General features: G+C 46.3%; 1 protein-coding gene across 3 annotated transcripts in view; it reads left to right on the top strand.

The window, feature by feature from the left end:
• Positions 1-13,344, top strand: part of LOC112432179 (protein Aster-A) — a 43,536-nt gene extending 30,192 nt beyond the window's left edge. For all 3 annotated transcript variants that reach the window (XM_076890305.1, XM_076890306.1, XM_076890307.1), the window contains 12 exons: positions 257-375; positions 812-1,130; positions 1,892-2,045; positions 2,891-3,037; positions 4,230-4,351; positions 5,458-5,600; positions 7,506-7,609; positions 9,028-9,258; positions 9,411-9,495; positions 10,713-10,820; positions 11,684-11,804; positions 11,888-13,344. In XM_076890305.1, coding sequence (XP_076746420.1) covers positions 257-375; positions 812-1,130; positions 1,892-2,045; positions 2,891-3,037; positions 4,230-4,351; positions 5,458-5,600; positions 7,506-7,609; positions 9,028-9,258; positions 9,411-9,495; positions 10,713-10,820; positions 11,684-11,804; positions 11,888-11,983 — 1,749 coding nt within the window. In that variant the 3' untranslated portion in view covers positions 11,984-13,344. The remainder of the gene's footprint in view (positions 1-256; positions 376-811; positions 1,131-1,891; positions 2,046-2,890; positions 3,038-4,229; positions 4,352-5,457; positions 5,601-7,505; positions 7,610-9,027; positions 9,259-9,410; positions 9,496-10,712; positions 10,821-11,683; positions 11,805-11,887) is intronic.
• Positions 13,345-13,452: the final 108 nt, after the last annotated feature.

Below are 13,452 nucleotides of genomic sequence, written 5' to 3' on the forward strand. Positions count from 1 at the left end.
AGACGGAGTCGTAAAGTGTCCAACATGTTTGCACAATTGATTTTGATTCAAGGCTCATTGAGAATCAATAAAAAGTCCCACACTCTGTTGCACAGTGAACATCCCAGACTAATGCACGCACACAGATGGATTTTGGCTGTCACACAAATCCTATTGCCTGCAGCTGCTGTTTCTACACTTGCAGTTTGACAAGACAAAGAGCTGCAGAGTGAACCGCGCAGGAACGTGCATGATTAAATGTCTGTATTTTCTGCAGTCTCTGTCCCCCAAAGAGCTGTGGCACATCGTGCACCAGTGCTACGGCACTGAGCTGGGCCTCACCAGCGAAGACGACGACTACGTCTCCCCCACCGCTGAACACATGAACGGCCTGCTGTGAGTGTCTATATGTAACCACCTCTAGTTATAGATGTGCGAGTTATTTGAGTCTTAACCATGTTAAAGCTGAAAACCTGCTTTTATTTTTTCCTCGTGTCACATTTTTATTGTTGGGTAAAGTTCTGCACGTCAACGATAAGTTGACTCTCTAATGAAAAAGACACAATATGCGTCCCTGTCAGTGAGATTTAAGCTTATTTGTTACGTCTATAGTTAATTGGCAGTGACAGAAGCTATAATAGTCATTTTATTGTGGTTAAATGCTTAAACAGAAGAAGGCATGACAGACAAGCTTATTAGCGATCATTTAAACATACATGTAGCTTTAGGGGTCACTTTTCCATCTTTTTAAGCAAACAAGAAGACTCTGGGTTCTCTAACAGATGTTTTTCCCTTTCCCTCGCTGCGACGTTCCTGTTGCCCTGTTCTCCAGGCCGGGAGAGGAGTCTGGGTCGGTCACAGACCTGTTGGACCTGAGCTCAGTATCCGTTCCCTCCGCGGGCAGCTCTCCGCCTCCGCTGGTGCCATGCAGTTTAAGCAGTCCTCCTTCAGCTGCCAGCCTCGGCGGATCCTCTCCGCCCTCCTCTGCCTCCTGTCTGCCCGTGGAGGTGCCCTCCTTGTCGGGAAGCAGGCTCGGCTCCGAGCCCCTCGAACCCAGCCCGCCCAGCTCACACAGCTCGCTGCCATCCACCACCACCACCACCAACGCCTCTTTCTCCGCCTCCACCCCGGCCTCTGCTGCTGCCTCTTTTGTGAGTGTTCTTCACATTCAGACTATTTAATATGCAGGACGTGGCTGTCTGTTTGTTATACCTGGAGGGCTGGGAAGCAGAGCCAGCTGACCTTTGCTCTGCATGTTGAAACTGAATCTTTTGAATCTGTATTTGATGAAACATGCCTGAAGCTAAAAGCAGCTTATTTAAATTGCACTGCCAACGCTTGATCACACAGTTTTGGGCCCTTTTATTCCCACGTTTGATTCATTACGATTATTTGTTCTAATTAATGAGCAAATAACAGGCTAGAGGGGAGTAAACATGATGGGGATGGTTCCCAATAGATGTGAGAATTTCTATTTTCTATTATAGCAATTTAAAAATAAAAAAAGCAAATAATTAGTCGATTCAAAGGATTACATCTACATTTATGAGCACATTCAGGAGGAAAATAATAACGTGGCCTCCAGGCAAGAAGGAATTGATGGGAAATATTTGTGTAGTCTGCATTCGTCTCTGTGTCCAATCAGCCAAAAGCTGCTGCGGCGGCGGTTGTTTCTCTGCAGCCGTTATCTCGACGCTGACAGAGTGAATAAATGCAGCGCTGTGTCAACTCTGTGCCGGTTTCACATTAATTGGATGGCTACAGTGGTATGCCTGCCGAGGCCACATCAGCACGAGGCCAGCCTCGCTGTGAGGCCTCTCAAGTCATATGACAATGGGGTGATCTCCCTCAGACCCCTCACTAACTGCCCTCCCATGTGCTCTTTCTCTCTCCCCCGCCTCCTCTGCATCAGACTCTGGAAGAAGGCGGAGACAGCCTGTCCGAGTCAGCCAATCACATGCTGCCCCCACCAACTGCCAGTCTGGGAAACCTCTCGTCATTGGACATCACCAACGATGAGGACCTGCCCACAGACCCCAGCAACTCGTCTGACACACAGGAAGAGAGTGAGTGTCGTTTGGGCAAAGAGACCACAAGAAAAGAGATTTAATTTGAATCTGTCGGTCGGCATAAATTTCATCTAAAAACAAATTCTGATAACATCTTAGAGCTTCAATAAGACTCAGAGGTACCTTTATGTTGGTAACAAATGATATTAAAGTGGTTTCCTGCCCTCCTGATCTCAGGACAATAACTCTTTGCTCCGCTGCACGTCAGCAGTGAATGCAGGTTTTGTAAACATGAACATGCTGTACTTTGTCTCACTTCAGTTAAATCTGACCTGAACCAAACCGAAACGGTTCCCCGATCAGCTGACGCATCTACAATCACCTCCGAGCTGAGCGTGTTATATGGTGCTGTAGACGTTTACTCTACACCTCTCCTGCTGACTCTTGGCTTCACATTTGTTTGTTCTTGGACTCGGCTAGAGTGGCTTTGCATGATTCACTGTTCAAAATAATCCTTGTTATACTTACACTGGGCCTTACTGTGAGTTTAAGCTAATATTTTTGCGATTGGCTGTCGCTCATTAACAGGTTTAACAGCAGGTGGGTGTGGCTTATGTGCCTGAGATGGTCATATTGATACCCTCGCTCTGTGAACTAACAATAATGGGAAAAACATAAAGATGAGTGTTCAGAGTAGTCGGATTACTTATTGAGAACATCCAAAAACTGTCCTATAAAGATGCAAAGATGTAAAAACACATGTAACCCAAAGTTAGCCGTGTTTGGTCGAGCTCTGCCGTTAGTGACACTGTGACGCGCCTGCTCATGAACAAAGCAAACCTCCGTGGTGGAGGCAAATACTTTGTAGAAACATCAAAACAAACTTTTCTTTGGCCCTGCAGGTGAGGTGGAAGCGTTCTGCGCTGACCTTAGCGGGCGGCTGCTCATCAACACGGCGGTCCGCATGAGCGTGGACAAACTGCATGACCTGCTCTTCTCTGCTGACACGCACTTCATCCAGCACCTCTTCTCCCAGCGACACTTCACCGGTAGGTTAAAACACTCCTGAGAGTCAGGCCTGATGACTCACTCGTTTCATTTCGGTGGATTTCCATGATGTTTAATTACTTCTTCTTTTTTTTAAACTAAATAAATAGATAAAGGTGAACTGGGCTGAATCTGCCGCAGTCATGCAGACACACGGTTTCATCTCGGCTGTCGTGTTTTAATTGTAGTTTGAAGCCCACGTTTTAATCACTAAATCAATAGCTTAGCCATACTCTGAGTCCCTTCTCCTGCTGTTAACCGTGTAGCTTTGCTGGATGATGTCATGCTCTAATGTTGCCCACAGTTAACTTCACTAACCTCCACAGTGCTTGTGTGAACTTGTTGCAGGAAGTTAGTGTGACAGAGCGAGTTTTTCCTGTTGAGACACTAACAGTTAAGGTTTGAAAATAAGTTCATCCACTCTTATTCTCAGTTTGCTGATACCTGATCTGCCAGCGTCCATTTTTGTAGCTCCGGTGTTTGAAATGAAAATAAAACAAATTCCCCTGGAAATCTGATTTTGGGGATGTGATTACTGTTGTGACGCTGCTGAAGCTCACCCTGTGTCCCACTGATGAGCTGCTGAAAAACCTGCTCCTCTTCTTTGTGCTGCGTCACTTTTCCTGTTTAGAATAGACTAGATAGAAGAATAGAAGAGAATTCAACTTTGTTGTTATTGCACATGTTACAGGTACAAGGCAACGAAATGCAGTTTGCATCCATCCACAGATATATTATATTATGGGTATGTTACAATGTACAGGGTATGAAGGTATAACTATAAGTATGTACAGGCTGTGTACAGGATATAAATATGAAAACTACACAGAAATATGAACTATGCACGTTATAAACAGTTGTAAAATTATAATGTTTGATAAACTGGCACTCAGAGTTGCCTTTGCTTTCATTTGTTGTATATTTTAGTGTTTCTCTGTGAAGCTGAGATGAAAGTGAAGCTGTGAGGCTGCTGGTTGGAGGCCCAGCTCGCTCAGGGACATTCTGTAGCTCTAACTGGGGCCTTCCTTTCTTTCTTTGTGTAAAGGAGCGTGCATTGACTCTCTCTCCTCGCTCTCGCACTCTTTCCTTTTCATTCATAAATTCGGAGCTTCGCGTGTTCTCTTTTTTGTCGCTCTCCCATTTTCACCGAGTCTCTCGGGCCCTCTCGTTACTTTTGTTCTCCCTCCCCTTCAGACCTGTCGGTGGGTGAATGGCAGCAGGACGGCAGCAGTGGGAACACCAGCCGTGTGCTCAGCTACACCATCGCCCTCAACAACCCCCTCGGGCCCAAGACCGCCCCTGTGGTGGAGACGCAGGTCAGTCGTCAGGATGAACGTTTCTAGCTTCATTGTGTAGAAACTGGAGGGGAGGTTTTATTTTGTATTGATGCTTCAACTAGCTCTAATTTGAGATGTGAGAGAAGATGTTAGTACTCTGTTATTACGCTTCAATAATTTTGAGTCAGTTTAACTTTTTAGTTGAATTTGGAGACGTGTTCTGTCGGACACATTAGCATTTGTAGCATTCTGAGCTGTTGACCCATCACTTGAACACATTTAGACGTGTTTAATATAAAAAATCCTCTTTTTTGAGAACCTGTGCGAGTGGAACGAGGAGGATAAAGAGCAGCCAGGTGCTGCTGGTGCACTCGATTCACTGACCATCTGCAGAGGTTTTGACAGTTTGGAGCAATGTTTGGATAGATGAGGCCAAACTGGAGATGTTTAAAGCCAAAAACCAACACCTTGTAGCAACTGTCAGCACTGTATGTTCAAATGTTCTGCAGTCAGATATGAGCCATGCAACAGGACAATGATCCTTAGCAGAGAAGCAGCACTGTGGCAGGACCTGAGGAGAGCTGCACACAGCGGCTCACAAACCTCAAAGAAGAAGTTTTTCACTGCAGAGTCTTTATTTTCCACATGACCGTGTAATACGAGCACAAAGGAAGCTTCAATATTATCACTGATGATGATGGTGTGATTATTATATTTACGGAGCATAATAACTGACAGTTTAACTACTGTGAGAGAGCAGTTTGGATTGCTAGCTCTGTAGCATGTTTGATGCAGGTATTGCATCAAACATGGGAAACTTGCAGCAGCATTAGTCAACAAACCGCAGCTAGCTAGAGAAGAGCAAGATAGATTTGCTGATAAATCAGAGTGGGGCCTCAGAGGGAACCACAGAGTGCGTATAACGGATGCAGCCACCATGATTACTAGTGTTGTTTTGTGGTTTTGCATGTTTAACATGAAGCACTGACTCAGAAAGGTTTTGACATACAACTGTGATGTTTAGGTTTTTTGGGGGTTTTTGGGATGGGGCTCTGTTGGATTCACTTCCTGCCTGTAGTTTCTACGTGGAGTGAAAAACATGGATCCTGCATTGCACTAAAACTCCACCTTCTGCCTGCTTACAGACGCTGCAGAAAAGCAGCGCCCGGGGCGAGTGCTACGTGGTGGACTCGGAGGTCATCACCTCAGGCATCCCATACCAGGACTACTTCTACACCGTCCACAGATACTGCCTCACCTCCATCAACAAACACAAGAGCCGACTCAGGTTTGTGCGCTCGTGGAGGTCGCCCGGCTTACTCTTCACGCTCACACGGTGTCACTTAGAGCCACGGCCGAGCGAACAAAGGAAGAACTGAAAAAACACTCGAGTTTATTTATGCAGCAGCCTGCACTCTATCAGACGGGCTCCTTACTGAAAACACTGTTGGACTCGGCGCTGCTTTACTTGATGATACTGTGACTGATAACGTTCGTGATTAGATAATAATCCAATCGAGTACACTTCACTTTGTAAATTCATAACTTCCATTGCTCTAAAAGCAACGGGCAAGTCGCAGAATATCCAGTTTAAAAAAATAAAATAAAAGCAGTTATTAAAGGAAATAAGATTTCAACAGAGCTCTGCGCCGTCTGTCCGTCCCTGATAAATGAGGACATCCAAACACGACAACATGAGCTGAGCAGGTCGACAAACACGACAGCAGACGAGCAGTAGAAGAAGTCATGATTGCATAAGTGGCTACAGGCTAATATTCTGTTAGCTTCCAGTGCTCGAATCAGTCCTTATTATGAAAATGCTGTTGGAGTAATAAGCAGCTGACGTACCAGAGACGCTGCTTAGCACGGCTAAAATGAACCACAGGACGGAGTTTGCAGCCCATGGGTGAAGCCACCGTGACATCATCACCCACTGGTGTCGAATGCTGTCAGTCAGATAATCCGTTAAAGAGCTCAAAGAGGCACCACCAGCACACACGGTGAAGCGCGAGGTCCACTTTAATGATTAAAAGCAGTGAAAAAGCTTAACGGACTCAGAAAACCTCCAAAAGTCTGAAAACGCAGACGGACCGAAGCCTCGTCAGGCCAGCTGTTTTCACCAAACACCAAAGAAACTTGGGTTTAGTTTAGTCTTAGTACACATTTTAATTTTTAATCAAATAATAATATTTTGTTTAATTTCTGCTCAGCCTGTGAGCATGACTGTGATAGAAATGGCACTCCACATGTCTGAAGTCTTGACTGTAGCATTCCCAGACTGAAGAGCATTTTTCAGCATTTTCCACCAAAAGCAGCAGACGGTAGTTTCTCAATAGACCGTTATGCACATGGCCTGAAGACAGCTTAGCTGAAGTAAGAGCGGTGGCTCTCCTGTTCCCAGTTATCTTCATCTCAAGCCCAAATGCAGCCAAGTTCATTCTGCTTTAGGCTGTAAATATTCCTCCTGGTCGTCGCTTTCTGTCTGATTACATGAACCTAAATATGAGATGTCGGTTGTTTTGACAGATGTCTTTCCCAAGAAATTGTGTCAAAGTTCCCACCTGGAGAGCGTTCACATTAAATATGCTCTCTGGATCATTCATAACCAACTTCAAGCATTAATATTCTGGCATACATCGAAGTCTGACGTCTGTGACGTAGAGTAACAGGAACATGCGTGGGTACCTGCGTGTTTCGTCCATTTTCTGCCAATGCTCTTTAAAAAAAAAAAGCATTCTGGGTGAAATATTGAATCATTTCACCATGTGGGGTAGGTTTGTACTTTAAAACACATACACAAAGCCACACTTTGTCGTTTAACCTGAAAACGGTATCAAAATCGCCCCTATTTTTGATTTTTAATATCCTCCCGATTCAGAGCTCGACTCTTTAGTCATAGTTGTACTTGCGTAATTCTCTGAACTTGATGCAGTTCTTTGGTAGACTGAAACACGCTAGCTTGCTAATTTTGTGAAATGCTCTTATACAAACGGAAGTTTGAGTTTGAATTATCAGATCAGACTGTAGAAAATGTAAGAGGCCCTGTGTGTAGTTACGAGCTGAGAAAAGTCCCGATTAAGACCAAAGTGATGCAGCGCAGGTTCAACTAAAGAGCTTTTCTTTCCAGAGAATAAAAATGATGCTTAAAAATGTTGCGCATGCTTTAAAAGTTCCTTTGCGTCTCCTCTGGCAGAGTTTCCTCAGACATCTGCTACAGGAAGCAGCCGTGGAGCCTGGTGAAGGCGCTGATCGAAAAAAACACCTGGAGCGGCATCGAAGAGTACTACAAACACATGGGTGAGTCAGGGCAGCCGAGCCGCTGAGAGAAACAAACAGGAAATGCTTAATTTAAAAGAAAAAAGGATGCTTCCCGCTGCAGATCAGAGAGATGGAGGATTGATGTGGTTTGCAATGTGGCCGCGAGCCGTTTATCTACAACTTCAGGTTCTTTGAACAGAGAAAACTTTGAGAGCTGACAACGTTTGATAGTTTGCTTCTGTTGTCTCACACTGCACCACACTGAACACGGTGAGCTTATATTTAGAGCAAAGTGCATTAAATTTATATTCAGATGTCTCAAATGTCAACAAATCTTTAGGTAATCCATTTCATATAGGCCTTGTTTACCTGCGTCCACGCAGCCCCCTGGGGGCCTGTGATGGTACTGCACAGAGACCACGAGCAGTCAATTAATATTCTTAAGTCTAATTTAAATAAAGAAAAAGGAAAAAAAATCTAACTTCTTGCTTTAAAAAGTGTGAAGATGATGCAAGGAGCAGAGATGTTGAAGGTAGAAGCTGTGACGAAGAGGGTGGAGTGGGCGGAGTGGGTGGAGATGAGCGTCAGGAGTGATTTGTGACAGAAGGATGGCAGGAAGAGAGAAAGGGAAGTTTTGTGAGATGACAGTGGGACGGCTGGTTGGGAGACGTGGCACTGACAGGGATGGGGGCGGAGCTTGAGGAAAAGGGGAGGAGACTCCTGCAGTGACTCTAAAACAAAATGTTCTTTCAGGTTTTATGGTTTTGAATTTAAATATTTACATTTTCTAAAGAAGCTGAACTGATGAGGAAGCTTCACTAGAACTAAACCTGAACCAAGCTCCTCCTGCAGCTCTGTTAATAACTATAAAGGTCTTAATATGGAGAATGAAACTGTTGATGGGGAATTAAATTACGTGAATCATTAGAAGCTGATTGAGAGAACATAATATCCCTGTAATGATATTATGATAACTCATTTTCTGCTTGTGCGCTGAGTGTAGTGGATGTTTAGGTGGGCCTCACGCTGTCCACAGATAAACAAGACATGGGCGCTGACAGAGAGCATATCAGATATCAGAGCTTACATTCTGTCACGCCGTCACAAGCTCCGGCCTGTAATCAGGCAGACGTACACATTTTTCTGTACGTGTCTGGTCGCGGTCGTCTCCGGAGCTTTTAAAGAGATCGCCTGGACGTCTGCGTGTGCGCTGATACTTTATGTAAAAGACAAACCGGAGCCATTAAGTTCATTTCTGTTTAAAGAAAGTCACAAAACAGACACGGGGGCTGCCAGTCCCACTTTCCAAGGTTTCAAATATAGTTTTTATTTTGGATAACGTTCTTGAAACTGCATCAAATTTGAACTTGGCCGGACTCGGGGCGTGTTGTGACACCTCATGGAGCGAGGTATTTTCCCTCCGGTCTTCCATTCTGGGTTTTAAATCTCTCACGCAGAGAGCGAGGTGTGCAAGCTGGAGACACTCCTGCAGACTGAGGTTACCGTGATGACCACAGGCGAAGCGGTGGGCACCGACGCCGCCAAGACCCCGCCCGGCTTGCGCCGCAGGAAACGCACGTGCTCGCGGCGGCAGGGCGAGAGGGAGCGAGAGAGGGAAGGAGGAGGAGCGGGTGGTGGAGACCGAGGGGACAGAGGAGTGGGAGAGGAGAGGGACACGAGAGAAGCCGGTAAGTCCGCCCGGATACAGACGCAACCAGCGAGTCCCGCCTCTGTGCAGTAACGCCCTCTGGTGGTTGTGTTCGGTTTTCCAGCCGTCCAACACAACCTCACTGATTTCTAATTGATTCAGTAACAAAGTGTTCACTGTTGTGTCCTTTAGGCTCTCAGTTTATGAAGCTGGGGGAGCGATCGCGTGGCGGCGGGCACAACGGCATATCCACCATCCTCCTCATCGTCAGCTTCATGTAAGTGTTTGTGGAGTCGAGTGTGTGGATTGGATCTGTGGGTGAGCGTCGCTCTGTCTGTCCAGCATGTGTGGTCTTATTTAATCAGCAGCAGCGGAGACGGTTGTATGAGGAGGGGTTGTACTGTTGCACGGCGGCGTCAGGACCGGTGCACGACGTGTGCTCTCTATACTGTGAGCTGATCACAGCCCTGCTTTGATTGTATGTCTCTGGTTAAAGTAGCTCGCTGCTGCTCAGTGCGCTGCTGAATGTTGCTCATGCAGACACAATCGATCCTTCTGCTTACTAACGGCCTCACGATGCCTTTCTTGCCATTTCTCTTTTTCCCTCCTTTCTGCATTACTTCTTGTGCGTAGGATCTGTATCAGGTTCGTATGAGAGGCTTTAAACGTTACACCACTGGCTGTTTAAATATGACCTCTGAGCACAAACGTACAGGAAAAATCCACCGTTCAGGCTGAACGTGAAGCTTTGACAAATTCAAATGAAATGTGATAAATGAGGTTCATTTCTCTTCGGTCTAAAAGCACAGCTGCTGATTATTTTAAGCTGCTCTCATAAACGTACGATTATCTGTCCCCAAAGGGAGGAGGATTATTTAAACGAGGATTCATAACCAGATTTTAAGTCATATAAAAAAAAAAGATGAAATCTGTCTGAAGAAATGTGACACCACATTTTAGCCTTTATTGGATAGAGACGGTGTAGAGACAGAAGCACTGAGCGAAACCGTCGCCCTCACGTCTGATTTATTTGTAAAATAAGAAGTTTTAAACTGAACAAGGTCGGTGCGACAAAGTTACAAAATTAGAATCAATCAAAGAACTGTTTCAGAAGTTTTTAATCCAAACCTGCTGGTCATACCTCCTCAGCATGTTTGACACACATGTGCTGCAGTGAGACCAGCTTAAAGGCCGCAGCCTGCCGTCTGTGTCGTTTGTATCGTGGCTGGGATGAAGTCTAGTTAAAGGTTTCCAGTAAGACGGAAAATTGAACAAAAATGAAAAGAAGCCTTGAAATTAGCCTGTGTGTGTGTTAGCTGACGGTGGATTCTTCCTGTAACAGCTCAGACTCCAACAAACCCACAAATATTTGTGTTCTTTTGTTCCGTTGGTTTTTCGACCTTCCTGCTGTCCGTGTGGTTCAGTGTGAAACATTTTCAGATTGTGGTTGGTGCTGAGTGACTCTGACCTCTGTGCGCTCTCTGTCCCCGTCAGTCTGGTGGTGCTGGTGGCGCTCAACATGCTGCTGTTCTACAAGCTGTACGCTCTGGAAAGAGCCGCACATACACTGGAGACGTGGCACTCCTACTCTGTTGCTGACAGGTAAAAGACACCGCCCTGCTTTCCTTAAACACACACACACACACACACACACACACACACACACACACACACACACGTTCCTCTGGGAAGGATAATTGGTGTTTGGTGTGAGTTGCTCCTGTGGGGGACCACAGCTCTGTTACTGCATAGCAACAGGTCAGAACAAGAAGTTTTAAAGGGGATAAGATCAGTAAAAATAGGATGAGGATCATTTAAGCAATAAAAAAATCTATTTCACACAAAATGAACCAAACGGCAAAACAAACAAATAAAAAACTGGCTTTCAGCAGGAAGGAAGTCCCGTCTTGTCTTATTCTCTGTGACGCAGGGACTATTTTCTTTCTACCGTCTACATCCGCCAGTTACAGAAGTGTGAAGCGAGCTAACGTTGCAGGTGGACGTCACTGTTTCCATCCCGTGAGGAGCGAAAGGTTTGATCCTCGGGTTTGTGTGGCCGCCTCCTGCACGCTGTGACACGCTCGGTTTGGTTGGAAGAAAATAGTTCGTCCATGAAACCGCTCACGGACGGGTTTGTGGATATTTTTAATAACCTGCTGAGTTTTCAAACATGTTTCGGTGCTTTGGACAGCACACAGGACAGGAAGTGCACTTTCAAACTAAAAGTTTGAGTTCCTGCTCGCACACTAACGCACATGGACATTCACATTTTTGGAAGCTTGTATTGAACCTTCTGACAAGTCTGTTTATGAGTTTTCATTTGTATTACTTTTGCTTTTTTGTCTAATTTATTGCTCAGTTTGTTTCTTAGACAAAAACATAAAAGGTCACTTTGTGCTGTTGACTCTGGGTTAAAGAGCTCTTCTTCTTCCTCTTGTTTCTCCTTCCTCCTCCTCACCCCTCAGTCCTTTGCCTCAGACAGCTGGGGAGTGGGCTCAGGTCCTGCAGCTGCAGAGGCAGTTTCATCAGGCCCAGCTCAGCAAGTGGCAGCAGATCCTGCAGTCCTCCGTCTCGCTGCTCGACCAGGTTGGCGTCCCGCTTCAGTTTGCGTTGACGGCTGGCTTCAGCTCACAGATTATAACCCAGCGTGTGCCTCTCTCTGTCTCCAGATGAAGCAGTCTTTAGAGAAGCTCCACCAGGGCATCGTGGTCCCAGAGGTCAAGCAGGACCCCCCTGCTGACGCGGAGTCCCTGACCGAGGCCTGAACCTCGCCTGCTCCGACTGCCCCCCTCCCAACCTCCGAACCCGCAGAGATTCGGATCGTTTCCTGTTTGAACCCCGGTGAGAGAGGACGCCGCTCAGAACTCTCCTCGCCTGACTGACTTGAAACCGCGACGTTCACCTCGAGTGAACTCAGACTGGAAGCTTTCAGGACCACAGCAATAATTTCCCTGCAGCTGCAAGTCGTGCGTGCGTGTGCGTGTGTGCGTGTGTGCGTGCGTGTGCGTGCGTGCGTGTGTGTGTGTGTGCGTGCGTGTGCGTGCGTGCGTGTGTGTGTGTGTGCGTGCGTGCGTGCGTGTGTGTGACACGAGGCCACAGGTGGGCCCGTTCAGACCACCCGGTCAGCTGCAATCTCCTTTAATTCAGACCTCGACTATCACAGACCGAACTTCCTCTTCTGACCTGCAACATTTCAAAGGTTCACGATTCGGGAAAGCGGGAGCGTCGATCGACTCTCAGCGGACGAGGAACACGCTCCCACTTCTCCCGGGCTCTGTCAGGGTTTTACGTCTTTTTCAAACTCGGTGCGTGCGACTGTTTCCTGGACCACGACAGTATTTATTGTTGCCGCTGACTGTCTCGTCCTGCTCTGAAGAAGTCATGTGATGCCTGTTTCCTGCTCTGATTTGCTGTTTTGTGCGTGGGCCAAGAGGGGCTCCACGAGAACGATCACTGGCCCCAGCAATAATAGTGATTCATGTTCTGAATGTTTCAGCAGAGTAGTACATAGATACATATATATATATATAATGGTAATAATGAACCGTGTGTGAGTGTGTGTGCAGCGGAGGACATTTGGAGGTGAGAGACGGGCGTTCGTGTTAGTTTGTTTTTGAAGATTTCTCTTTCATGTTGGGTTCAGGTGGAAGCTCTAAGGTCTGATCAGTGACGGAGCGACTCCTGTGAGGACCAAGCAGACCTGTGAGGGTCCCGGAGAAGAAAAAAAGGGAATTTTTCTGGCAGTATTGTTTTTCTGTGTGTGTGTTTGTACGATTCATTTTCTTTTTATTCAGTTTTCATCTTCCGTCTTTGATTTTTGTCGTTATTCGTCCTCCCCGCTCACCGGACCTGAAAACATTTCACCCACCCGAGAGCTTCCTCTCTGGTTTTCTTTCCTGCTCTTCCTCACGCTCTCGTTCTCTTTCTCTCTCCATTTCGTTTTGGAAAACGGCGTCTGCTGAAGCATGCGGGCCCTGCTGTGCACGGCCGTGCGTGGGTAACAAAAGGATGTAATATTTATTAAAGGAGGGAGAGAGGGATGAGGAGCAGAGATGGGAATGTACTGTAAAGATGTGATTGTACACCATGCTATGGAGAGAAATGAAAAGCTCTAAACACGCAACAACGCCTCACTTTTCTTTGAGTCTGTGTTTGTCTCCTTTGGCTTAATCCGTTTTGGTTCACAAATAAAGTTCCTGCAGTCTTCTCCAACCGAGGAAAACCTCCGTCAGTG

This window comes from Maylandia zebra, linkage group LG11, assembly GCF_041146795.1.
Source record: "Maylandia zebra isolate NMK-2024a linkage group LG11, Mzebra_GT3a, whole genome shotgun sequence".
Lineage (NCBI taxonomy): Eukaryota > Metazoa > Chordata > Actinopteri > Cichliformes > Cichlidae > Maylandia > Maylandia zebra.